This window comes from Equus caballus, chromosome 22 (genome assembly GCF_041296265.1).
Source record: "Equus caballus isolate H_3958 breed thoroughbred chromosome 22, TB-T2T, whole genome shotgun sequence".
In the NCBI taxonomy this organism is placed as follows: Eukaryota; Metazoa; Chordata; class Mammalia; order Perissodactyla; family Equidae; genus Equus; species Equus caballus.
The window spans coordinates 29,281,649-29,306,925 of NC_091705.1; the positions used below are offsets into that span (position 1 = coordinate 29,281,649).

Sequence of the window (25,277 nt, forward strand, 5' to 3'; positions counted from 1 at the left end):
CCCTCTGCTCACTCAGGGACCTCTTTATCAGTCCTGCATCCCTGCATTTCGGTGCGGATCGGCCCACCCATCTCCCTCTCTGCACTCGGTAAGGAGGCTCACAAAGAGACCAGGCTTCCCATTGTCTCAGGCTTCCTCTCCCATTTAGAGAGCTTATTAATTTCTGAATCAAGATGCCAAATCAGCTCCTCATCAAGGACAACACTGATTTTTTCCCCTGACTTCAAAATAAGTTTGCAGATGATGTGTTTGTGAAGCAATCAACCTTGCACTTCCTCCCCTCCCAGCCCGTCAAGAGGGAGGTCATCTGACTCCACACGGAACAAACAAACGGAATGCGGAATGCGGAGGAGCAAACAAAGGCGCTGCAGTCAAGAGGTCTGGCCGCATGCTCCTCCTCGAGAGGCACCGGGAATGCAACTCAACTCAACTCAGCAAGGTCCCACTCCAGGTTTAATTGCTATCAGCAGCAAAAGAGAAAATTAGAAATGAAAAGATAATGAACTGTGAATATTAGCTTGTTTGATGGGTCTAAACTGGAAGGACGGGTAGGTATGGGGTGGGTGTAGAAAAAGTAGAATGGGACAGGAAATGTGAAAATCAGATCTTTATAATTCTTGGTTGTAACAAACACAAAAGAATTTACTTCAAGATGAGTTCATTATGTTCCTGAATTGTACTTTAAATCACAGCACGATCAGCTTCAGGGACACTGCCCAGGGAAGGACTATTTTCACCCTAAGTTGGTTCTTTGAGGAATAAGAATGTCTGGGGATAAGAAGCTGGTTGGGATGTGTGCCCCTGTGCTCAAGAAACCATGACTGATTCTGGGCCTAGGGGATGTGACAGGAAAGAGACAGAAAGAAAAAAAGGAACTGGGGAAATCAAGAGCAAAAAATTGCAAAGGACAATAAATCAATTCAAAAAGATATTTCCATCACTCACAGAGTGCAAGGTTTATAAGGGAGCAAGTCTGCTTTCCTCATTCCACAGTCAGAGCAGCCTTTCAGTCCTTCAGGAAAGAGATGACTCCTACCCCCCAAGGAAGATCAGGGATGCGTTACCAGAAGCCTAAGAAGGGGGAGGGACTGTTTCTTTGCTCTGGGACGTGGAGTTGCATGGCCCAGAGCAGTACACAATGCCAAGTCGGCCAGGCAAGCTTTTGCTCCAGCAGCAGACGCCCAGGGGATGGCAGTTCCAGGGTGCAGGCTGCTCCCAGCTGGAGGAGAGCTGGGGAAAGGGGGTCAGAACGCCTTCTGCGTCTCAAGCCTGGGAAACGCTGCTGCGCTCAGAGTTTTAGCTTTTGAGAAAAATCCTTTAGGACTCAAGGAACCAACATAGCTTCTTCCGTTAGACGTGCTACAGCCGTTCTCGAATAAGCAAAACTCTTGGAAATTAGAATCACACAATTTCAGAGTCAGTTAAGGAACTATAAGCCATTAGTCCAGTGGTTCTTAACGTTTCTTGGTTCATAGACCCCTATTATAATTAGATGAATGGTGCAGACTCTGTCTGGAAAAAGGCGCGTATGTGTCTGCTTGCACACATCCAACTTTGCATACAATTTGCGAGGGTTCACAGCGCCTGACGCCCAGTTAAGACGCTCTGTGGAGTCAAGGTATGCCAGCTCAGTAACCTGATGCTTTCGCTTTGAGGAGGAGAGAGCTGAGGCCCACAGAGGTGCCAGGTCACTTGGTCACCAGAGGAGTAGGGCCTAGAAGCAGACTGCCACCCAACCAGGAGAGTGCTTTGTTCCCTCCAGCACACTGTCTTTCTGCTTTTTGCCCCTTTGGAATTGTTGCTGACACTGCAGCAGAGGAAAAGGTTACTTGAAAGAGAAATGCGTCTAGTAAAAATACCATCTCTAGAGTTGGCACAGTTAAAGAAATCATCTTAACCTGGCAAGAAGAGAGAGAAGAGAGCAGAGATGCCTCAACTCTGCTCACCATTAGCAAATCATCTATAATTTAGAACAAACGTAAAGAGATGCGGGTGATCAAGCAGACGTACCTCCTGGCAGCCTCTTGTAATTTCACGGGCTGTTTGGCACTGAGGTAAATCAAGCAGGCAGCAGCTACTTTATTCAGGTCACCCTCACCTGCAGGGAGGAAAAACAAAACAAGCATTGGCCCTCAGACTTCATTTGGGACGAGCAGTAACCAAATGCTATCTGAGGAAACTGGAACAGCTAGGCAGGATGCTGTGGGCTCTTTAGTCCACCCAGCAAGTCAAAAAACACATCAAGGTAAACGGACAAATAGGGCCAAAGTAAGACTGAAGGATGCGCACGTGAAGAGACACGAGGGGAGCACGAGTAAGCAGAGTGCAATAGCGAGGGTGAGACAGAAGCACAGTGTGTCTGTCCAGGTGAGACTGGCTAGTACCTACCTAGGTCCAGTTTCTCGCAGAGGGGGCCCAGGCCCTGCAAGACAGCCAGCTGCAACTTGAAGGCCAGCGTATGGGAGTAAACTGGTCCAGCCCTGGCACTGACGGGAGCCTGGGTGACCAAGGAGCCAGCCAGCTTTGGCAGGACATCTTTGCAGAACCGACTCCTTAGAAAATCGCCACACTTGCCTCCCAGGGTACGCAAAACCTGCAGAAACAGCCCCCAACCTGGTGACTGAACATTGCCAAGGCAGCAAGACAGCTAAAGAGTGTTTGGTAATTCAATTTCATCTAGGTCTCTGCTCGAAAAAAATAGAATTACTGCTGTTAATTCCTTGCCTATGGTTTGTGATTCTGACAGTTATGAATTCGGAGGTCTCTGCTCCTAAGGCATGGCTGATTCTATCCATAAATACAGATTACATGGAGAATAATTCAAAGGAATTTTGAGTTGGATGAATAATATGATTAATACCTTGATTTTCCTCCTCTTTTTGTTAAAAAAAAAAGAAGAGCTTAAAGCAGTTCACACAGATCATCTCTTGAATCTTCCTGACATCCTTTGAGAAAAGACTTGTGCTTTTAACTCTAGCTGGCTGAGCAAACACAAACACGAGGCCCCGCTGCTGCCACATGTGGGCACTGGGAGGACAACGGGGGCCGAGGTCCCTTGGCTGAGACAGGGCAGGGCCCCAGAGGTCAGAGGGGAGTCAGAGTTCCTTCGGTTCCACTGCACAATCTCTAATGTGCATCACCCTCATTCCATCTTTCCCAACAGGCGGTTTCTTTGCATGTCTCGTTTTGAACTTTCTCTAGCAGAACATATTGAAACGTTTTGCCCCGCTGCACAAGACTGAGTATCCAGGATAATAGGACTTTCTTTAAAAATTGGTAAGCAAGGCATAACCAACACAGACAGTGTTTGCCGACTTTGCAGAGAATGAGGTGCTTATTTCAGGTCCCTCAGTTGGACTGCACGAGGCGTTGCAGACCGTGGGTGTCGTCAGCATGTCTGGGCATGGAAAAGCAGCCTCGGTTACAGCGCACACATCTTTATATTTTTTCATTTTTTTATGCTTGCTAGCATTTCAGATAACCTATTAATTTTCACAAAGGAAAACAGCACATGTGAATAAGATTTAGCAAGACCTCCCTCCTTCCCTTCCTTACTCCCCACTACACGGTTGCAAGCATGTGTCATTTTGCGTGTTTTGCTTTGGAAAAAAATACTAACAATTTTATGTTTTAAGCGTAAGCTTGCATTTTGGTCCAGTATACGCTGAAGAATCTTACAGAAAACCAAAGTACTTTGCCAAGCACATTAGTTGCATTCCTGGCTTCATTTTACATCCCTACGCATCTTTTTGCTTTGCCTCATCTTGCTCACCTACTTCTAATTTATGTCAGCTTGCCATGGTAAATGTATCTCCGTAGGTTGCCTTAAGTGCTTTTCAGAACAAGGAAAGATATAAATAAATAAGCTAAAATATGTGTGCTAATATAAGCCAAACTAAGTCAGGGAGAAGAATATCTGATATATACAGGGCTTTTAACTTTTCAAAGCATTTCACCAACTAGTCCTGCTTTATCCTTGAAAACAACACCATGAGAAAGGTGGATTAGGTGTTCCTAAGCCCTATCTGAAAATCAGTGCTCATGGGCTTTGCCCAACGTCACCTGACTGGGCAGAGGATGCCCATTCCCAGAACCTTGGCCCCTTCACCTTGACTCTTGTGCAGTGCTAAGAACATGGGCATGAACTCACACATCTAGGTTCTATCACTTACTAGCTGTGTGATCTTGAGAAGATTCTGTAACTCCTCTGAGCTAGTTTCATCCTCTGTCAAAAATGGGGATAACAGTATCTACCTTGCAAGGTTGTTGTAAGCAGACGAGCTCAAATGTGGGGAAGTACCAAGCACACTGCCTGGTCCACAGTAGATGTTCAATAAATAGTGGTGGTCCTTTTCATCTACTAGTTGACCCTGCTTCAAATTCAAGAGGAATCTGACTTTTATTTTCTTCTTTGTGCTTTCTTTATTTTTCTATACTTTCTTCAAGGTATGCACTGCAATCAGATAAAAAGAGAACCAATCCCAAAAGGCAGTGGAGAGCTCTGTGCTTACTACCCTTGCTGCCTATGACGGACGGTGGTGGGCATCAGTGCAGTACCTTGAAGGCTCTGAGTACCGCCAGGGGGTCATCGTTGGTGAGTCGGCGCACGAGTGAGGGCCAGGTCCGATGAGCCAAGGGAAGGAGCTGGTTCTTGTGGGACTGTAGAACTACCACACACAGATCCAGTACATCCAAGACCTGAAAGAAAAGAAGACATGGTTTCAGCAGATAGTCAAGGCTGGAAACCAGATACCTGGGATTAAGTCACCATTTTAAAAGGATAAAATCTGGAAACCTTAACTGAATAAATATTTACTGACTACATGCCAAGCACTTGCTAGGTACTGCAGGGGAGACACAGGAACAAAATAGATATGTTTCCTTGCCTTCATGGGGCTTACAGTCAACTGGAGAAAGACCTTAATTAGGTAACACCCAAATAAAGGGATGATTTACCAACTGTGACTCGTGCTAAGAAGGAAAGTAAAGAGTGAAGTGCAAAGAAACTAAAGGGAGGGATCTAAACCATACAGACCCTTGGGAGAGCTTCTCTGGGGAAGTAACTTCTAAAAGCAGACATAAGGGATGAGTAGGAGTTAGCCATGTAACAAGTGAGTGTTCCCACAACTGGAAAGAGCAATGAGGAAGACCCAGAGGGGGGAGAGCTTGCAGTGTGGAGCGTGACAGAGGAGGGGTAAGATGGTGCTGGACCATGAAGAATTTTTTGTTTTCTACTAAGTGCAGTGGGGAACCATCAAAATGTTTTAAGCAGGAAAGTGTGACGTGATACAATTCATGTTTTAAAAAGGTCATTTCAGCCTGCTGAGTGGAGAAGGGACTGGAAACAGAAGAGAGAAGAAGTGAGGGGCCCTTTAGGAAGTCATGGCACATGTCCACATGAGAGGAGGAAAGAGATGTGGCCACGTGATGGTGGCAGAGGAGTAAAAGGATTTGAGATCTGTAAGTCAAAGGATTTGAGAGCTGTTTTGGACATGAAATGGCTTAAACTGCTGAAGGACTTGATATTAGGGAGATGAAGAGAGGTATCAAAAAGTGCTGCTTGGGTTCAGGCTTAGCAACTGAATTGATGCAGGTGCTATTTAATGAGACAGGAGCAATGGAGGAGGAGTAAATTGAGAGGCTGGATGAGATCAAGCTCTGTTACTTTGAAATGGAGAGGTCATGTAGGCAGCTGAGATACAGGCCAATCTTAGAAGAAACGTGTAGAGCAGCCTAGATGTAAAGTGGATTTTCTACCTTCCCTGAGAATGCGTTTCGTAATTTCTCGTATCTCAAAGCTCTCTGAAAAGTAACAGCCTGCGTCAGTGTCACAGGCAGTGGTCACCACGATGACCTCACAGATGGGCCCACCTTCACTGAGGAGATGAGCGTGCACATCCGAATCAGAAAGACAGTGGGAAGTCCGCTAACACCGAGCAGTAAAACCTTCTCGGATGCCTACTACGTGCTGGTCACACTGAGACCGAACAGAAACAAAGAACACAAGAGGCCCTGCCCTCGAGGGGTGAAGAGTTGGGCAGGGGAGTAACAGGAAGCTCAGGGTAAGTGGAGAGTAGAGCAGTATCATGGAAACGGTTTTGGTATCACTGACTGGCTTTGAATTTGAGTTCGGTCACTAACTGGGCAAGTTACATCCTACTTCATTGACTCAAAGATGCACATTTCCCCTCTGCCTGGAACATTCTTCTCTCTGCCACTGCCCCTTTGCACAGCTGGCTCCTTCTCAGCCTTTAAGTCTCAGCTTAAATGCTGCCACCTCAGAGAGCCCTCCCTGACCACCTGGTCTAAATCAGAATGTGAGCTGTGTCTCATTCAACAGCATCTGGTACAGAGTAGGGTCCTAACCCATGTTTGCTAAATGGGTGAATTTCTATTTTCTATCATAGAACCCGCTTATTACCTTCAGAGCATTTGCTCCTCTTGTGTGTGTTTGTGTATCACCTCTTTCCCCAAAAGAGACAGGAAGTTCTGTGAAGAAAGGGATCACATCTGTTTCATTTCTTTCTAGAACCCTCTGTCTGACCTGTAGCAGTCCTCAACAAGCATTCATGAATGAATGAATGAGGGAGTGTATATGCCATGCCTGATGCTAATTGTTTCATATTTATAATCAACAACCTGGTGAGACAGGTGCCATCACCTCCATTTACAGATGAAGAAGCTGAGGCTTAAAAAGCTGAATTAACTGACTCAAGGTCACAGAGGCAGAGCCAGGATTTGAACTTGGGTATGTAAGTCTGACTCCAGTGTTGATGCTTTCAGTCACTATGGTGCGTATACTGCTGCTACAGAGCCTCCATAAAATGGAAGACCCTCAGCACATGCATCAACCAGACACCTACAGTAAAGCCTTGCATGCAGTGGGCACTCGGAAAGTGCTTGCTGAATGGAACAACAGATGACCGCTAAGAAGTTCCTCTGGGAAAACTAATCAAATTCCGCAAGACAGAGGCCCCGAGATTTGAGATAATCTGTGGATCAGGGTTTCCTAGCCCACCATCCCCTAGCAGGGCACGGAGCTCCCATGAGTAACAGTAATTCACTGAGGCAGTTGTGTCTCTCACTCCCGCTTGGGAGTGGGGAGGACTGGGCCAGGCTGCCTTGTTCTCCTTCTGGTGTAAGATCTTCTCCCAGGTGATTCTGAAAGCCCTGTCCCCAAGCCCACCTGGCCCCACTGTCCTGTTATTGGAGTCACTACTGTAATAGTTTAAGTCCCTGCTGATGGGGATGCTACTTGGAAATCTGCCAGCAAAGAAAGATGCTTACATCTTACTAAGAAAAGTCTTGGTGTTTTTCCTAGGATGAACATGGGAACAGAAACAGAGATAAGGGCTAGCATCAGGCTTGGAAGAATGATCACTTTAAAGTATTTAAACCTGCATCCCAGGTTAAGTCGGCTCAGAAAATGATATCCTTTCCAAAGCATATGACTTTCTTTCCCTTGGAGATTCAGTGAATCTCCAAAACTTGGTGGTTTTTAATTCCACAAAGAGGACTCAGCTCCCTTTTGGTATCTGAGCTGATATGGAAAGATGTAAGACTGTCATCCCACAGATAAATTCCTCTTGATGTCTTCTCTTGGCCACCACACATGGACCAGGAGATAAGAGCAGCTACTTGCTCATGTGTGGAGTCACTGCCAACCAGACCAAACCTTGGCTCTGCTGCTCTGTGGATGCAGGGAAAGGGCCATGCACTGACCTTCAAGCGGATTTTCAGATTTTTATCTGACAACAAGTGGATGCAGCGTTCCATCACATCCGTGGCGATCTGGATGTGCACGGGCAGTGGTGGTTCCCTATCGGGTCGGGTGTCATTCTCTTCCAATTTGGGAGGGTCTGTCTGCTCCTCTGGAAAAAGAGCATAACCGGGGATAGGGTTTTATGAGAGAGGCCCCACTTCAACTTGCTCTCCCACCTTAGACCCAGCAACAGGACTTATGAGGGAGAACGTCTAGGAACTGATCCTAAGGAAGCCACACGAAATTTGGGTCAAGCTATGAGTCAAGATATTCACCACAGGATTAATTGTAACCGCTAAAACCCGGGGGCAAACCCCCCCTGTATCCACTCAGGGGGAGTGGTTCTATAAACCAGGGTACATCCATTCAATGACACATTACAAGGGCCCTAAAATGTCTGTGTACCAAGGGCTTTAATGACAAGAGAAAATGTTCATGAAATAACATTGTGTTAAAAAGAGAAAAGCAGGATACAAAATTGCATACACAGCGTGAGCACTATTATATAAATTTTTGCATGGAAGGAAGTACAAGCAAACATGAAGAGAGATGAGGTCATGAGATAAAATATGAATTCTTTTCCTATACTTTTGCTCTTTTCTAAGTTTCCATTAATGAATATTTAACACAAGAGGACACGTTCTAACTTGGAGTCCTGAGGTTGAGCAGGCTGGCCTTTCCTCTGCCCTTTACCCTCCTTCCATTCTTCTTGGTTCATCCTTTCACTAAAGTGGGTACATGTCTGTCTTCTCTGCCAGCCTGTGAGGTCTTCTGGTGGCCACGATCAAGCCTTACTTCTCTGTGTTTGAGAGAGAATACCAGGACAGCTTGGTGTGATACACAGGGATGGGGTTTGGTCAGAGGTTGGTTCAAGTCTTGCCTCCACAACCTATTAGCAACTCCTCTCACATTCCCTCATCTGAAAAACAGGGGTATAGCATGCATGCCTCATTTGCTTGTTGACTTGAACGAGACGACCGTCACCAGCGATGTCACTCTTTCACTGCCTAGAGGGCTGTGTCGCATGAGAAGGTGCAAGTTTGTAAATTAAAACAACAAAAAGACTTGAGAGTTGGGTGAAACCCAGGCCAAAATCCTTACCCTGAAAAACTTCCGTGGATCTGTTTAGAGCCTCCAGCCCTGATCTACTCCCCCGATACCAGCTGCGCTCCCTTCCCCTGAGCTGAGCACTGCTGCCTTCACTTTTTGCCATTTTAGTTTCCTCTGCCGGAACAACAGAATCTTACAATAGAGGCCACACCTGTTTCTAACAGATGTTAAAAAGATAAATGAAAATGCATTTGTGGAAGGCTTGGATTTCTCAGAGAAAGGGACCTCAGATTGCAAGGTGCTTTTATTGTGGTTAAAACAAAAATGCATGTCGAATCAACATTGAGCCAAACATTCTTTATAATGCCAAGTGTGTGGTTGTACTTGATGAATGATAATTCTAAGAATGATAAGGCTGTGCTTTCTTCCCAGAGGAGGATTTGTTGTTTGAAACTCACCTATTGCAGAATGTTTTTAGAGAGATGTGGATTTTTGGGTTATTGGGAAAAAGATTTGATTCATTCAGTCTGCTCCTAGTGAACATCAACTAGAACCAGAAGATGCTAATCGTGAAAGAATAGATTCATTGGCAATGCTAGAATTTCAAACAAGAATGGCAAATCTGGATTACGAGGGATCAAGATGCCTCCCCTTCTTCAGGGTTTCCAGGTTTGGGCGAGGCCGCAGTTCAGGAAGGGATTGGGTTGGCTCAAGAAACAAAACTGAGAAGAAAAAGCCTGTCAGATTTCTGATCAGAAAACTCTGTCCTTGGGGAGAGCAGTGACTCCACTCTGCGTAAATCATTATTTGGGCCCTGTGATGCTTCCCGGTTACTCAGAAGGAATTTGTTAGTTAGCTGCTCTGAGCTACTATTTCTTGTTATCCTGGAAGTATTGGCTTCACCACAGTCTCAGAGTAGAAATTGCCAAAAATAAAAAAAGGAAATCTGCTCGATTCCAACCTAACAAACTAATTTGGGACTCAGTTCGATTTAGGAGAGTTCTGAGACCACCAAGCTCATTATGACTTGGCATTTTATATTTGCTGAGGAGACTCTAATAATTTATTAATCCTTCCGTGACCTGAAGCTCCAGATTGAGCTTGTGAATAAAACAACAGGCCAGAACTTCAACTAGCCTGAATTCCCTTCTCCTTTATCATATAAATTGGTAAGAAAAACACTGAAATCTCCTCCCACCAATAAATAAATGGACAAAACATATGAATAGACAATGAGCATAAGAAAAAAATTGTTAGGAAAGAAGCATATAGAAAGATGCTTAACCTTGCCAGTAATCAAAGAAATGCAAAGTAAAATAACAAGAACCACTTTAATGTAACAAGAAGTAAAATGGGTAATAGCCAGTGTTGGCAAGGTTGTGGTGAAACCAGTATTAATCCTGTTCTGCTGAAGGGAAGGTGTAAACTGATGCAACCTTTCTGCAAGGCAATTTGGCAAGCATAAAATAATGTTCATATCCTTGACCCAGAATCCCACTTCTTGGATTTATAAAGAAACATGCAAAAAGGAAAAGGTCACATGCACAGAATCATCCACTGCAGCACTGTTTATTAGAGTGAAAAGCCAGGGGCAATCTAAACTTCCCACAGGGGAATGGATACCTAGTGGCAGCTATTAAAACATTAATTATGAAAACTCTATAGCAATATAGAGAGCTCCTTATTCTACAACTAAATACAAAAAGGATATAATGCATTTAAACTGCGGCTGCAACCATATAAATGTAGGTTTGCAACAAAAAAGAATGGGAAAAGATTACCCCAAAAGTGAGAATCCTACGGGGATTGGGGTTATGAGTGACTTTTCATATTTCCAAACTTTTCATAATGACGTTTCATCGTTTTTACAATAATCTGTTTCAAAAAGAAAAAACTGGCTAAGCCAAAATTAATAATAGTTACCTTCTTCATTATCAAAATCTGAGACATTTCCATCTGCCACATCCTTTTCCTTGAGGTAGTTCAGCAAAAACTGTTCAATGTCTTCAGCTGTGGTGGTATTCTCAAGTCCTTCCTCAAGAGTTGCCAGTCTTTGGCTCAAATGACTTCCCTCCTCCCCGACACTTTGCTCTCGGAGTTGCCCGAGATTACCTGTGTCTGGGAACCACCGGGCTGTAAATAAAGTGTTATAATGATTACATTGGTCATTGACAATTAGGCAATATACTTCATAAGTAGAATAAGTCCTTTGCCATGGCTGCACGGCCCTCCCATGATCCAGTCCCTACCTGGGGACTTCACCTTCTAACCACTCTCATTTGCCTGTTAACTGACCATCTTCCAGTTCCTCTAACGCATCAGGTGTTTTCCTGCCTTAGAACTTTCACATATGCTGTTCTCCCTGTCTGGAATACTGCCCCCCACGTCACATCTGGCTAATTCCAAATCACTTTTCATGTCTCAATACAAATATAAGCTGTCTAGCAAGGCCATCCCTTTACTCCTCAATCTAACCTTAGGTCCCTTATATGCTGTCTTACACACCACCATATTCTTTCCTTTTGTACCAACTCATCATGATTTGTAATTATATTATTTTGTGTGTACTGCTTAGTGTCTGAATCTCCCATTAGACCCTATGCCTTATTGATCACCACTGGAAATCCAATATGCCCAGCACAGAGTGGGTGCTCAAAATATATGCTGAATGAATAAATAGACTAGACTGGAGAACATGTACAAGTGACAAAACTCTGAGCACAGGATACACTATTCATTAGAGAAGACAGGGTCTACAGAGCCTTGAGAATGGACACAGTCGCACATATGTATTTCTGCCATAAAATGCTTCAGAAGGCTGGCATTTTCTCTCTGAAGCTTTTCTTCTTCAGTGATGCTCCAATACTTCTGCTGTGTCACCAAAGAATGAGCCTTAAACAACACTGAACAAGTGGTTTCAAATTGTGCCTTGAGGAGCTCTGGGGCTCTGCAGAAACGTCTCAGGGTCACAACACGGAGGGCACCAAGAGACAGCAGGCTAAGGGGCTAGGTCCAAGGTTTCTATCCCTTCTTTAACCAGAGCAGCTCTAATTTCAACTCTTTCTGTATAGTGGAGTTCCCCAAGGGCTTCATTTCAAAAAAGGCTTTTACTAGTTAAAGACTGAAACAACAACAAGAATACCCCACAGCCTGAATTTTCGCTCTCCTTTTGCAGACAGCAGGGAAAAAGTCTGATAACCTTTAGCACCTGCCAATCTCCTTTCTATCAAGGAGCATCCGAACAAAGCCAGAGCAACAGCAGATGAGAGATGCTAGGCAACCAGGAGCAGCAGAGAGCAAATGCTGGAGATGAGAGCCTTCAATCTAGTATCTGGAGGTTCCTCTAAGTAGGGATCGATGATGCCATTTCTTCAAACCCCATCCCCAGACATAAGTCAGGCCCTTCGTGTACTCTAAAGGACTGCATTCCCAATGACTTAAAGGCAGGACCTAGCCATTTACACTGCTAAAAGGAACACGCCACAAAGATTATTTTCTAGATTTAAGGCTAGTGCCAGACATTAAAAAGTCTTTGCTCACAAATGGCTTTTAAACCTGAGAAAGGAAGCTCAACCTCACTCTTAATGCAAATTAAACTACAATAAAGTGCTATTTCTCTCCTATTGGATCAGCAGAGATCAAAAAGCTTGGTAATATACAGTGTGGGTGAGGGCACGGCAAAACTGGCACTCTCTTACATTGCTGACGGGAGCTTAAAGTGGTGCAACCTCTGCAGAGCAATGTGATACTATGAAAAATTTAAATCTACTACCCTCTAAGCTAGCATTTGTCTTAGGAATTTACCCGACTGATCTACTTAGACATGTTCAACATGACCTACAAAGATCTTCATCGTGGCATTTTTTTTGGGGTGGCAGAAAATTGGAAACAACCAAACGTCCACCAAGAAAGGACTGCTTAAATAAATGATGGTGCAGCAACACAACAGGAAACTATGCAGCCATCACAACAATGTGGCGGCCCTACATGTATGGATGTGGCACAATATCCAAGTGCTGAGGTAGGAAGCATGGACACTTTGTGGTTTTCAAAGCTACCCTATTTCTTTGTTATGGATAATCAGCCAACTGGTAGTTGGTGCTGAGCAGTAACTGAACTGCTGGTGCTTGCTCCCGCTGTGCTACTTTAGTCAATGCATGGGAAACACTGCTGATGGTAACTCGGTTTCCTAAAACATGTTCTGGGTTCTCTTAAGACCTTTTGGAAGTCCTTTGAAACTACTCTTCTACTCCTATCTTAAAAGAGTGGCCACCAGTTAGGCAACTTGACGACAAACAGAAATGCCAGCATACAGTGCCATTTGATTCACGCGTGACTGATCAACTCCACCTCAGTGCTTACCATTCAAAATGCAAGTGCATTCTGGGTTATGCGAAAACTATCAGAAAAGCTATCTCCAATTTTGCTCCTTTTCCTAGGATGCTCTCGAGTCGATCTTAACCATCCTCGGTCTCCTCTCTGCATTGGAGACCCCTCCTCCTCCAATTCAATTTAAAATAAAAGTGCTACACGGGATTTCTCCTGGAGAGATGACTGAAGACATCTGCAATCCCAAACTGAGACGTCTCCTGAGAGGATATGGTTAATAGGCCTTTTCTTCATATATTTTTAAATCTCAAATTGACACGTAGTATAGTTCCCAAAGCACTGAAGGTGGAAGTCTGGGGTACACCTGGACCGTGGAAGCCAGTCACAGTCTAAAATGTGTAAGCAGTTAGCTGGTCTTCGCAGAGTTTCCATGAGGGCAGGGACCAGGTTCTTCTTGGTCACGGCTGACGTCTCAGTGACTTGTCCAGTGCACAGGCAAAATTAAACCCAAACTCCCTCCCTTGGTCTACAGGCCCAGCAGGATTTGTCCTTGCCCACCTTCCTAATGTCATCGTGTATCATTCTTTCCACAATGACCTCTCTTTCATTCTCCAAAGACCCCAAGCCCTTTCTTCCCTCCAGGCCTTTGCATCTGCTGTTCCCTTTGCCTGAAAGTTCTTAAAAATCATAAAAAGGATGTGACAGCTCCATAAGTACTGATGGACCCTTCTCAGCCTTCATGTCTCAGCTCTATTGTTGCTTCCTCAGAGAAGCCCTCCCTGACCACTCTACTTAAAGTAGCTTGTCCCTGTCATTCTCTTGCATCAAATTGTCTATTTTCTTCACAGTGTTTATTAGAATCTGAAACAAACCTGTTTAATGATTTACTTATCTCTCTTGCAGTAGCAGGAAAGCTCCATGACTTTATTTGTCTTGCTCACTGCTGTGTCCTGATTACCTGGCACAGTGTCTGACATACGGAGGCACTCTTTATTGAAAGAAGGAATAAAAGAACATTTACCCTGCATGTGAATGTTGTGAATGAATGAATGAATGAACACTGGAAATGGTATCAGCTATAGGACAGGAGACTGTCCCTGTCCCAGTCATCTTCCATGAGAAGCTTTCTTAATGGTCTTGGCTTTCTCAGCTGACAAAATGAGGTCAGTGACCTTCTCCCCTATTTTGGAGGCTATCAGCAGTAAACACTGGAGATACACTCTTTGGATAAAAGGGACACAGGTATAGAGCTCATCATTTTTTTCATTCAAAGCCTGACTACCCAGTTCAGGAATTCTTTCTCTTATACTCCAACTTTGCCATTTTAATGGCAGCTAACAACTCCACAGACACCCAGCAGGATCAAAGGGAAGGAAAGAAACTCAAACCACCACATGCAATTAAAAGGTTAACAGAGTTTCTAGACCTGCTCTGTCCAACATGGCAGTCATGAGCTACATGCGGCTTCAATTAAAATTAAAAATTCAGTTCCTCAGTTGCACTAGCCGCATGTAGCTAGTGGCTATTGTATTGACAGAGCATTCCATCATCACAGAAAGTCCTATTGGACAGTACTGCTCTAGATTATCTGTGACTGAATAATTCTTGTTATTCCTGTTGTCCATTAGCATAGATATTGCTAACTCTAAGTACTGTCAGAAGCAGTACAGTATATTGAAAAGAACTAAATTGTCATAAATCCCGACTTTACTCATTAATTGTGTGACCCTGGTTAAGTAAGATCTTACTGAGCATTAGTTCTTCTTATCTGTAAAATAAAAATAATGTTTACATTTAGTCTGTAGGGTTTATGTCCCTGGCACACAGCAGGAGCTCAATAGATGGTAGAGATTATTAAAAGTATAAAAAATAAGTAATGGTAGCAAACCCTAGCATAACATATGGGACTGGATAGACAACTACTCAAATAATGTCCCCTATAGCCTAACTATAGACAGAGAAAAAAATAAGGTTACCCAAACAAGGATACTAGTCCTCCCCCAAATCAGCATTAAAAAGAGTTTTCAATGTACCTAATGCTGCCAGCAGGGCGTGCAGAACACTAACAAAGGAAGTAGCTCTCTTATCATAAAATTGGTCCAGAGTAGCCAAGACATCTTGAACCACGTCTGCCACCAAAGGAAGCAGGCTAGCGTCCGAGTTCTGCAGCATGACTTCCAAGACCTTTGGGGTATGGGGGTGCAGAGACAGATGACGCAGATTTAAAGAGATCCCATTCACCAAATAGTCTGAATTCTGATTGATCAGGTGCTGCAGGGAGTCGTAGCCACAAGCGTGGCAAATGTCCATCATGGCGCTGGCAGCTGCCTGACTAATGAGAAGGGTTTGGTCTCCAGCCTTCTCCAGTACTGGATAGAGCGCTGACATCAAGAGCAAACGAAAGTCTTTTCCTAGTGCATATGCAAAGTGGCCAATCCCTTCCAACTGGATGCATATTTGCCAGATGTTGCTGTTCATGGAGCAAATAGTGGGACTGGGGTTTGAGAAGGCTAGAAAAGATGAAACTTGGCAGGTGTGAGCACCAGATGTGATAGCCTGGAGGCCTGACTGCTTCACTGTTAGCTCCTCTCCCATTTCTTCAGCTTCGATACAAGTGACCAAATACCAGTTTTCTTGGCTCGTGTATTCTTCAAGTATAGACGTCACAATCTCTCTCAGTTCCTCTGGGCTTGTTTCAGTATGTTTTTCATGAAGATTCTCCACCTCCAGCCCAGCAGCCCCTGCAACCAGTTCATTCAGAATCATGGCGGCTTGCTTCCGGTAAACCACAGATTCGTGGTACAGTTCCAGAAAGTGATCCACAAGCAAATAGAGGTTCCCATAAAAGCCCAGAAGTTGACAAACCTGCCGCAAGAGCAGGAAAACCCTCTCATCGGTGAAGAAGTGGAAATACCTCCTCTGGATCTGACGTCGTGGTCCTGCAGCTGAAGTCCTCGGAGAAGCACTCAGATGACCTGAGTTCCAGCGTCGCTCTTCAACAACCTTGATGTCAGCCACGTCTAATTCTAGAACTTGGATAAGTGCTTTGGAAAGGCGCTGGAGATGGGACACAGAGTTGAGGACAAAGTTCACTCTTGGGCCCAAGAGTTTCAGATAACCGAGTAACAAGGAGAGAGTAGAGAATTTGCCCTGATCATCTTGGGAGTTCATTAGGCGGGGAAGAGATGTGGCAAGGGAATGTAGGTTTTCCGACAAGATGTCAGCAAAGGCCCTGTTGCCCACCACTACTTTCTGATCTGCAAAATGTCTCAGAGCCTTACTGCAGTGGGCTTGGACTTCAGAGCTCTCATCATTCACTAGACTCACCAACGCCTTCAGAAGGGGGCCAGCCGACTCGACCAGTGACTGACTGCACTTCACAAGAAGGGCCTCGACAAGGTCTATCAGTTCCAGTCTCACCTTCCAGTGGGGGTGAACCGAAACACACTCAATTATCTTTTTAATAAGGATAGTCAACTTGTCGCTGGTATTTTTTACCCAATCGGCTTCCCTGTGAACCATCAGCTCTGCTACTCTGTGCTCCACTGCAGGCTTTGCTTGGACCTTTGAGAGTCTTCTGAGCTGCTCATCAGCCATAACGAAGCCCACTGTCTTGTAAAAGATCTGTAGGGAAGACACGACAATGCTGTGCCCTTGTTTAAAGTCCCCCGTGATAACCCTGGTCAGTGCAGTTGAGATTCCAGGTAAAAAAGCAGCAAACAAGTCCCCCAGCTGCTTTTGCTCAAGCTCATCCAAGGACCTCGGATGGTCTTCACAATCACACTGAAACAGCAGAACCTGTAAACACTTTAAGGCAGCAATTTTAATTTGCTTCGATTTCTCCTGTTCTGCTAGGCCTAACAGTAAAGACACAGCAAATCCTAAACGAGGCAGAATGGAGGGCTCATAAAAAGTCACAAGGATATCCCCATAAGCCGAGTGCATTAATGTGCTCAGGCCCTGGATCACAGCCAATTTCAACTCCTCTGACACAGCTGCGGGTTTCTGGGAGTTGGGTGAATACAGACAAGCAGAGAGTTCCGAAAAGAGTTCCTGGAGAAGCTCCTGTTCCTTCACACATGTTGAAGAGAGGACAAACGTGAGGCATTCCACCACACTCTGGATCAAGCGCTCTCTTTTGGGACCCGGGGCCTTCAGAGTAAATCGCAAAGGGAAGAGGATGTACTGCTGAAGTTCCTGAAGGGCGGAGTCGCTCACGGCTTGTAACTGTGCCTGCAGACGCTCCACGTTCTCCACCGTCTGGGTCTTTGTGAGCTGAACACAGACTGGACGTAAGACGCCAAAGGCCTCCTCAGGAGTATCAAAAACTGCCATTGTGCAGTGGCTTTCCTCTCACTGAGGAAACATCCTGCAGGCTGGAGGAGGGAAACTTTTCAGTACAGAAGCAATACGGTAAAGAAGCTCAAAGGAAATACAAAGTAAACTTGCATTCGTTCACTCAACAGAGTGGGGGGCCCATGTGCAGTCACCACACAAGGCACTAGGGGAGCAATGGAACTGCAAAGAGACGCTTCCTATTCTTAGGGAGCCTCCAGTCTAGTGAGGAAGCAGAGGTAAAGTTATTAGCACACAGTCTGTCCAGAAACAAGGCAGGTCTATACTTACATCCCGAGTGTGGAGACCTAACCCTCATAACCCTGGGAAAGCCAGGAAGAAGATGCTGGAGCCAAGACTCGAGAGAGGAATGGACAGGAACCTATGAACAGGGGTTGTAACCCCTAAGGTTCCCTAAGGAGTGGGAATTTTAACCTGTGGTAGTAATGGAGAGCTACTGAAAGTTTTGTCTTTTTAAACTTGAGGTATAACATACATAGTGCAAAATGCACTAGTCAATGTACAGCTCAGTGAATTTTTATGTATGTAGAGACCCATGTAACCACTACCCAAAACAAGATACAGAATATTTCCAGCAGCCTGGAAGGCTCCCTCATGCCCTTCTGCAATCAAGTCCTATGTCACCTGCCCAGAAGTGGTCACTATTCTGACTTCTATCACTACAGATTAGTTTTGCCTGTTCTAGCTATGGAGAGGTTTTAAGCAGGGGGTGATACGATAAACTTTACGCACTGAAAAGATGCCCTGGCAGCGAGTAGTGTGGGAGAAGAATCCGAGCTGGGTCAGGCTGAAAGCCAAACAAATGAAAGGGAGTGGCCAGAGAAACGGGAAACCAGGAGCGCACACTATCACAGAAACCGTGGAGAAGAGAGAGTCAAGCAGGATGGAAAGATGGACGGCGGGCAAGCAGGCGAGCAGTGAAAGGAGATAGGTTTATAAGTAACCAAAGGAGCTGAGCAACTTAATACAAGAGTCTCTGCTCTGTGAGGAGAAATTCAAAGTCATGGGCTGACAATGAACAAGAAGGGAGGTAAACAGAGGGCTTGAAGAGAGAAATAAAAGTCTCAAATATTCCCTTTGGGGAAGCAGAGCATGCTGGGAAGACATAAAAGTGTGGCCCAAGGGTACTGAGGACTGAGCTGGAGCTGGAGACCATAAATGTGAACAACTGTAAAATGCTGGGATCGGATGAAGCCTACAGATTGTCTAGTCTGGTGGTCTCTCTCTCTCTGGTGGCTCTACTTGCTGGGAGTTTCTGAATAGATGACAAGAAAATGTCTTTGCTGCCTCTCCCTAACCCCAATCCAGGGAACTCTCCTGAGCCCCAGTGACTAGAGGGCTGGCAGGCAATTGGTGCCTGGTGGGTGTGGGTGAGACCTGCTCAGCCCAGAGAGAGAGAGGGTGCTGGAGTCCCCCTGGGGTCAGGAGAGGGCTCCAGGGCAACAATCGGGCTCTAATACCCTGGAGAGTCGGATCCACAGAGCTCCAGGGACCCCTGTGAGGAAGGGCAATGCTGTCTCTGTGAGGTTTCCTGGAGGGATATCTCCTGGTCTCTGCGAGCCCCCCAGGAAGCCAGGGAAGGGAAGAAGCTCAAATTGTCCCTATCCCAGGCTAGGAAAATGCCAGGTGTGGATGCCAGAACACTTGGCTGGGGACTACTGACACCTCATTGGCACCAGCTCACACAGTGATGTCCCAGAGGCTGCTGTGCCATCCCCTGCTGAGGTACTGGGAGTGGAACAAGAGAAGGACAGGAAAATAACCACTTACTGGGACCCAGCAGTCGGAGGCAGGAAAAGCAAGCAGAGCACCCCTGAGGTGGTGAATCTTAGATTAACAGAACCACTGAAGGAGACAGACAAGAATCTGAGAAGTAATAAGACCAATAATGAAGTTCAACGACAAGACAAAAGATATTTCTTAGAATTTTTAAAACACCATTTTCCACACCAAAAGAGTTCAACTGATGAAAAGAAAGAAAAAAGAAAGAAAAAAAGGATGGCTAGTTGCTGAGATCTAATTAGTGGCCTGGAAGATCAAGTAGACCTATCTTAAAACTCTGAGCAGAAATACAGAGAGAGGGAAATTGTGACTTGGAGGACAGTCTGGGAGAACCAACATGTAAATAGCCGGGAACTCTGGAAGGAGAAAAGGAACAGACGGAGGAGTGAAAACAAATAGATAACTGAAACATTTCCCGGAACTGTGAAAAGATTTATGTGGAGATTGAAAAGACTGAAGGATACACACCTAGTCACATTCTGGTAAAATTCCTGTACACTAAAGATAAAGAGAAAAATCATATATCCTCTTAGGAAGAAACAACAAATAACTTGTACAAGAAAGACTGGCTTTGGATTTCTCGTTTGCAACAATGTTATACCAGAAGACAGTGGAACAGCACCTACTGACTGAAGACAAAGGATTGTGGTCCCCTAACCCTACATCCAGCCACAGATTCACCTGTAGGGTGCAAGAACAACACACAAGGATGCAGAGAGGGTATCACCCAGATACCCTACCAGAGGGAGAGACATGAGCAAAGACTCCATTCAAACAACAACTTGAAACAGAGACCTAAATGGGAAGGGGAAAGAAAAAGGAAACACTGCTGAGTAACTTTGTTTTTCCTTTCAGCACAGAAAACTTTCTTCAAATAAAATGTTTTCGTGGAAGCCCAGCATATAAAACAGATAAACTCAGAGGGTCTGGTTAAAGCTGGGATGAAGGCAATGGCCTGGGGCCCTGCATCTCTCTTTATCTCAAGAGTTTCAAGAAGATGACCTGCGATCCCCTAAGTTCTCAGATTATTTGACAAAAACGTGGAACTAATAAAGTGGGAACACATAAATGTCCCAAACTGAACTCATTTGCTCTTCCTTTTGTATTCCCTTTGTGACATGGTCCTTACCTAAGCTAGAAACCTTAGACTCTGCTTTCTTTCACCTCCCTCTTAATTTCACTATTCCCTTAAGTTTCATCCATTCTACCCCTTCAACATCCTTCAAATCTGTTGATGAGGATAATCATCTATTTAATGTTGGACTGACTGTAACAGTTTCCTCTCTGGCCCCTTGCTGTGTGTGCTTGCCCTTTGTGAATCCACATCTCACAGTGATATGTAACTAATCTTTCTAAAACAAAAATCTGATCACTCTTCTCCATGCCTAAAATTCTTCAACTGCTCTCATAGCCTGCCTAAAGTACAAACACCTTTTTACCATGGCATACAGGGCCTTCACCATCAGGCCCCTGCCTGTCTCATCAACCTCATCTCTCATTGCTTCACCCCTTAAACTTGAAATTTCCGCTACATAAAATGAGAAAACTTGCAATTTCTCAAACAGGTGGTGCTTTTTCACACCAGCCTCCTTTGTCCCACCACTGTACACACTGCCTTTTACCGTATTTAGCATACAGTATTATTTTGTATATGTCTGTTCTACCTACTTTAGACCAGGCAATACTATACCCATAACCTAGAACGGTATCTGGCATGTGATAAGCAGTCAAAAACATCTGTACTGATTCTGCTTTCAAGCAGGATACAGTAGGGGATGGCAGACCAATACTCTTGCTGATAACTAGAAAAAGCCAGATAAATTACAAAAATCATTTCTTAAAGCATCACATAGTTGTGGAAGCAACAGATGGACTAACAATCTCGTGAGGGGTGAATGTTAACTTAGAGTGAGTCAACAATCAATACCTGGGGTTTTTTTGGCCCTTGCTGATCCTGGATGTGAGCTCAGGATAATGGTGTGGCCCAGGCGGAGGGCTGTCACTGAGGAAAGAGAAACCACAATGCTTTTAATGGGGTAATGCAGGGCTGAGGGTGGACAAAACTGCTGTCTTCAGGGATCTCAAAATATATGACTTCTGGGAGGAGGCTGCTGCTGGGGGACAAATGGCTGAGAAATGCCAAACAAATGAAAGAGATCAATCCACAGATTCAAGAAGCTTAGCAAACCCCAAGCTGACAATATTAAGAAAAACACACACAGACACATTCATAGTCAAACTGCTGAAAACCAGAAATAAAGAGAAAAATCCTAAAACTAATGGAGTAATAAGATTGACACATAACTCTCAACAGAAATTACAAAATCCAGAAGATAACAGAATGACATCTTTAAAGTGCTAAAGGAAAATAACCACCAACTTTGAATTTTATATTCTACAAAACATCTTTCAAAACTGAAGGTAAAATAAAGATGTTTTTAGACAAACAAAAAATTGAGTGAATTCACTGCTATCAGGTCTGCACTAAAGTTAAAAATAAAGGGAGAAAATAAACCTAGACAGAAGCATGGAAATGTTGGGGGGAATGAAGAATAATGCCATAGGTCAACATAAAAGAATATTAACTGTAAAAAACATAATTATGTCTTTTGTAGTCTAAGTATATGTATAAATCCAAAATAGAAGACAACAACGCACAGAAGGCACATGGTGGGTATAAAAAGAGTTAAGTGTATTAAGAGTCTAGCGGCATCTGGAAGCAGTAAAAGAATTTGTATTAGACTGTAGCATGTTGAAATCGGTAGGATAAGCTTGCAAAGAATTGTAAAAGAATATATACCTAAAAAGTTCAGAGAGCAGTAAAAGTGGAATAATAAATATTTTTGATTTATCCAAAAGAAAATAAAAAATGAGAGAAAAGAAGCAAAACCGGTGGGTCAGATAGAAAACAGTAAGATGGTAGACAGAAGTCCAGCTGAAGTAGAGATCGTATTAATTCAGAGATTCCCAACAGTGGCACTATTGCCGTTTGGGGCTGGATAAGTGTTTGTTGGTGGAGGGCTGTCCTACGCAGTGTCAGATATTGAGCAACATCTTCGGCCTCTGTCCCCCGGATGCCGGTAGTACTCCCTCAAGTGACAATCAAAAACGTCTCAAGACACTGCCAAGTGTCCTACAGAGGGCAAAATCACCCCTGGATGAGAACCACTGGTACAGAGTCAACACAATCCCAATCAAAAACCCAGAAGGATTTTGTAGAAAGTAACAAGCTGATTCTAAAATTGACATGGGAACGCAAAGCACCTACAAGAGCAGAGACAATCTTGAAGAACAGAAATTAAACTGTCAAGTGGTGGCAGTATAAGTTCTTAGACTATCTGATTTCAAGATTTACGGTAAAGGTATAATAATTAAAGGCAGTATGTTATTGGCATAAAGAAAGACAAACAGATTCATGGAACAGAACAGAGTCCAGGAACAGCTCCCACATATACAATAGAGCGTCCATGTATAGACTCGCATACCTGACAAAGGTGACACTGCAATAAACTGGGGAAAAGAATGGTTTTTTCAATTAAAGGTGCTGTGTCACCTGGCCATCCATATGAAAAAACATATATGTCTTGATTTCATCTCAAACCAGATTTAAATGTGAAATGTAAAACAATAAAACTTTCCAAAGAAAACAGGGAAGAACATCTTTGTGATCTTGGAGTAGGCAAAGATTTCTTAAACAGGATACAGAAAAGGGCTAACCAAAAAAACTGATAAATTGGACATTAAAATTAAGAACTTCTGTTCATCAAGACACCATCAAGAGAGTGAAAGGACAACCCATAAAGTGAGGAAAGATATTTGCTATATATCTGACAAAATGTTCACATTTATAATATAACATATTTTTTTATAAATTATTAAGAAAAAGACAACCCAACAAAAACATGGAAAAGAACTTGAACAGACATATGGCAAAAGAGGATATTCAAATGGCCACTAAACATATGAAAGACATTCAACATCATTAGTCAGGAAAACACAATTTAAAACCGCATTAAAACACGACTGCACAACCCACCACAAGGGCTAAGTCTGAAAAAAAAAAAAAGAAAAAGAAAATACTGGGTGTTGGCAAGGATATGAAGCAGCTAGAACTCTCATTCAGTGCTGGTAGGAGTGTAAATTGGTATAACTAGTTTAGAAAACACTTTGGCAGTAGCTACTATTCCAAAGGTGAATATACATCTGCTCTGTGATCTAGTAATTCCAATCTTTGATAAACACTCAACAAAAATGCATACACAAATTTACCAAAAGGTGTGTTCTGGAATATGCTATCCACAATTGCTCCCAAACAGAAACGACCCAAATGCCCATCTATAATAGAATGGATAAATTGTGGTATATTCTCTTAATGGAATACTATACAGATGAAGACTTACCACAATGGCAAATCTTCAAAAGAATGGGTTATAGGCTTAGAAATATATAAACCAGCTTTCTGTAAGGAAGACAGTGTAACAAATTGCTACTTTGACATGACTATAAAAGGCAATCACCTACCTTTATGGGATGGCCATGAAATCACACTCGTGTGACAATATGTCAATTACAGAAGGAATTGTTTAGAGATTTAGAACCTTAGGAGTACCAGATTCTATTCCTATAAAATGCAACGCTGATTATTTAAAGTGGTGCTGCAAAGCTTGACAATTATGTAACTGACAGCTACAGGGGCATTCTGGCCCAGAAAGTGATCCTGAGACGAGGCATTCAGACCAAGCTGATTCTCTGGGTGAGTAGAGAAAACAACCCAGAGCTCAACTGTGGCCAGCGGTGACTGAATAAACATAATGGCCGTCTGCACTTTCCCTCATTCAGCACACCCTCCTGGGTCGTGGAAAGCAGTTGCTGCAGAGGTAAGGGAAGAGACCTGCAGTCACAGTGCATGAGTGAACCCATTCCCTCTGCCAGCTCTTTCCCCCTCCCCCTCCCCCTGCCTCGTCACAGGGATGGGCTATACAAGATCCCTGGGCCATGGCATATGGGTGGTGAAGACAAACGGGACCATCTATACAGGACAAGGTACTACCCTTTACAGACACTTATAAGACGGTAGGTTACAAGGCACTTATTATGTCCTACAATCAAGAAATGAAAAAGAGAGGAAAAAAAGAAGTGCAAAAGGAACTTGGAAAAAGAATGCACATGGACAGGGAAGCGTCCATGGAGGGAGGAGGTCTGGGGTTGGGGTTAGGGGTCCACATACTCGGGGCTGTGTGGGAAGGCTAATCAAGGCGAAAACACCTGTCACAAGCAAAGGCCAGAAGGAAGAAAAGTCATAGCACCTAATAAAGGCAGAGGCAATAGACAGAGATGCCATCATGGCAAGGGTGCCACGCCTCTCCCAGCGGTGACATTCTGATTGCTTGCTCAGGGCCTTTGCACTTGTTCTTCCGCCATAAATCTTCCCGGCTAGCTCTCTCACCTCTTTCAGGGCTTTGCTCAAATGCAAATTCTCAGTGAGACCTTTTCTGATCACTTCTATTTAAAACTGCAACCCATCCTCCGTGCAACCAACCGTGGAATGCGAGTGCCTAGTGGGCCACCCTGGCACTCCCTATCTTCTTTCCTTGCCTTTAAAATTATTCTCCAAGGGGGCCAGCCCCATGGCCAAGTGGTTAAGTTCGCGTGCTCTGCTGCGGTGGCCATGGGTTTCGCCGGTTCAAATCCTGGGCACGGACATGGCACCGCTCATCAAGCCATGCTGAGGCAGCTTCCCACGTGCCACAACTAGAAGGACCCATAACAGGAATACACAACTATGTACCGGGGGGCTTCGGGGAGAAAAAGGAAAAAAACAAAATCTTTAAAATTTTTCTCTATAGCACTTAGCATCATCTATCAAACCAGACCATCTACCTATTTATCTGTTTATTGTTTCTCTCCGCTCCCTAGATTGTAGGCTCTATGAAGGCAGTGATATTTGACAGGTTTGTTTATTGCTTCTGGCTCAGAGCAAGTATTCAATACATGCTCG

At 44.1% G+C, this 25,277-nt stretch overlaps 1 protein-coding gene and 1 long non-coding RNA gene across 6 annotated transcripts in view; one reads left to right on the top strand and one right to left on the bottom strand.

Moving 5' to 3' along the window:
- Window positions 1-25,277, bottom strand: part of TTI1 (TELO2 interacting protein 1) — a 44,773-nt gene that overhangs the window by 10,858 nt on the left and 8,638 nt on the right. For 2 of the 4 annotated variants that reach the window (XM_001502393.7, XM_070247724.1), the window contains exons 2-7: window positions 15,175-17,517; window positions 10,736-10,945; window positions 7,723-7,871; window positions 4,558-4,698; window positions 2,389-2,593; window positions 2,011-2,098 (exon numbers count right to left, since the gene is read on the bottom strand). In XM_001502393.7, the coding sequence (XP_001502443.3) occupies window positions 2,011-2,098; window positions 2,389-2,593; window positions 4,558-4,698; window positions 7,723-7,871; window positions 10,736-10,945; window positions 15,175-17,476 (3,095 nt within the window). In that variant the 5' untranslated portion in view covers window positions 17,477-17,517. Of the gene's footprint in view, window positions 1-2,010; window positions 2,099-2,388; window positions 2,594-4,557; window positions 4,699-7,722; window positions 7,872-10,735; window positions 10,946-15,174; window positions 17,518-21,206; window positions 21,282-25,277 lie in introns of those variants that run through there. The other 2 variants (XM_070247723.1, XM_070247725.1) reach the window with 2 other exon arrangements.
- LOC111770002 (uncharacterized) lies at window positions 347-9,781 on the top strand. Of its 2 annotated transcripts, XR_011431017.1 has the most exons (5): window positions 347-548; window positions 4,447-4,928; window positions 5,799-6,062; window positions 6,674-6,748; window positions 7,322-9,781. It is a non-coding gene; the product is annotated as an uncharacterized lncRNA (long non-coding RNA). The 2 variants fall into 2 exon arrangements; XR_011431016.1 differs by lacking the exon at window positions 7,322-9,781 and having other exon boundaries at window positions 6,674-7,302.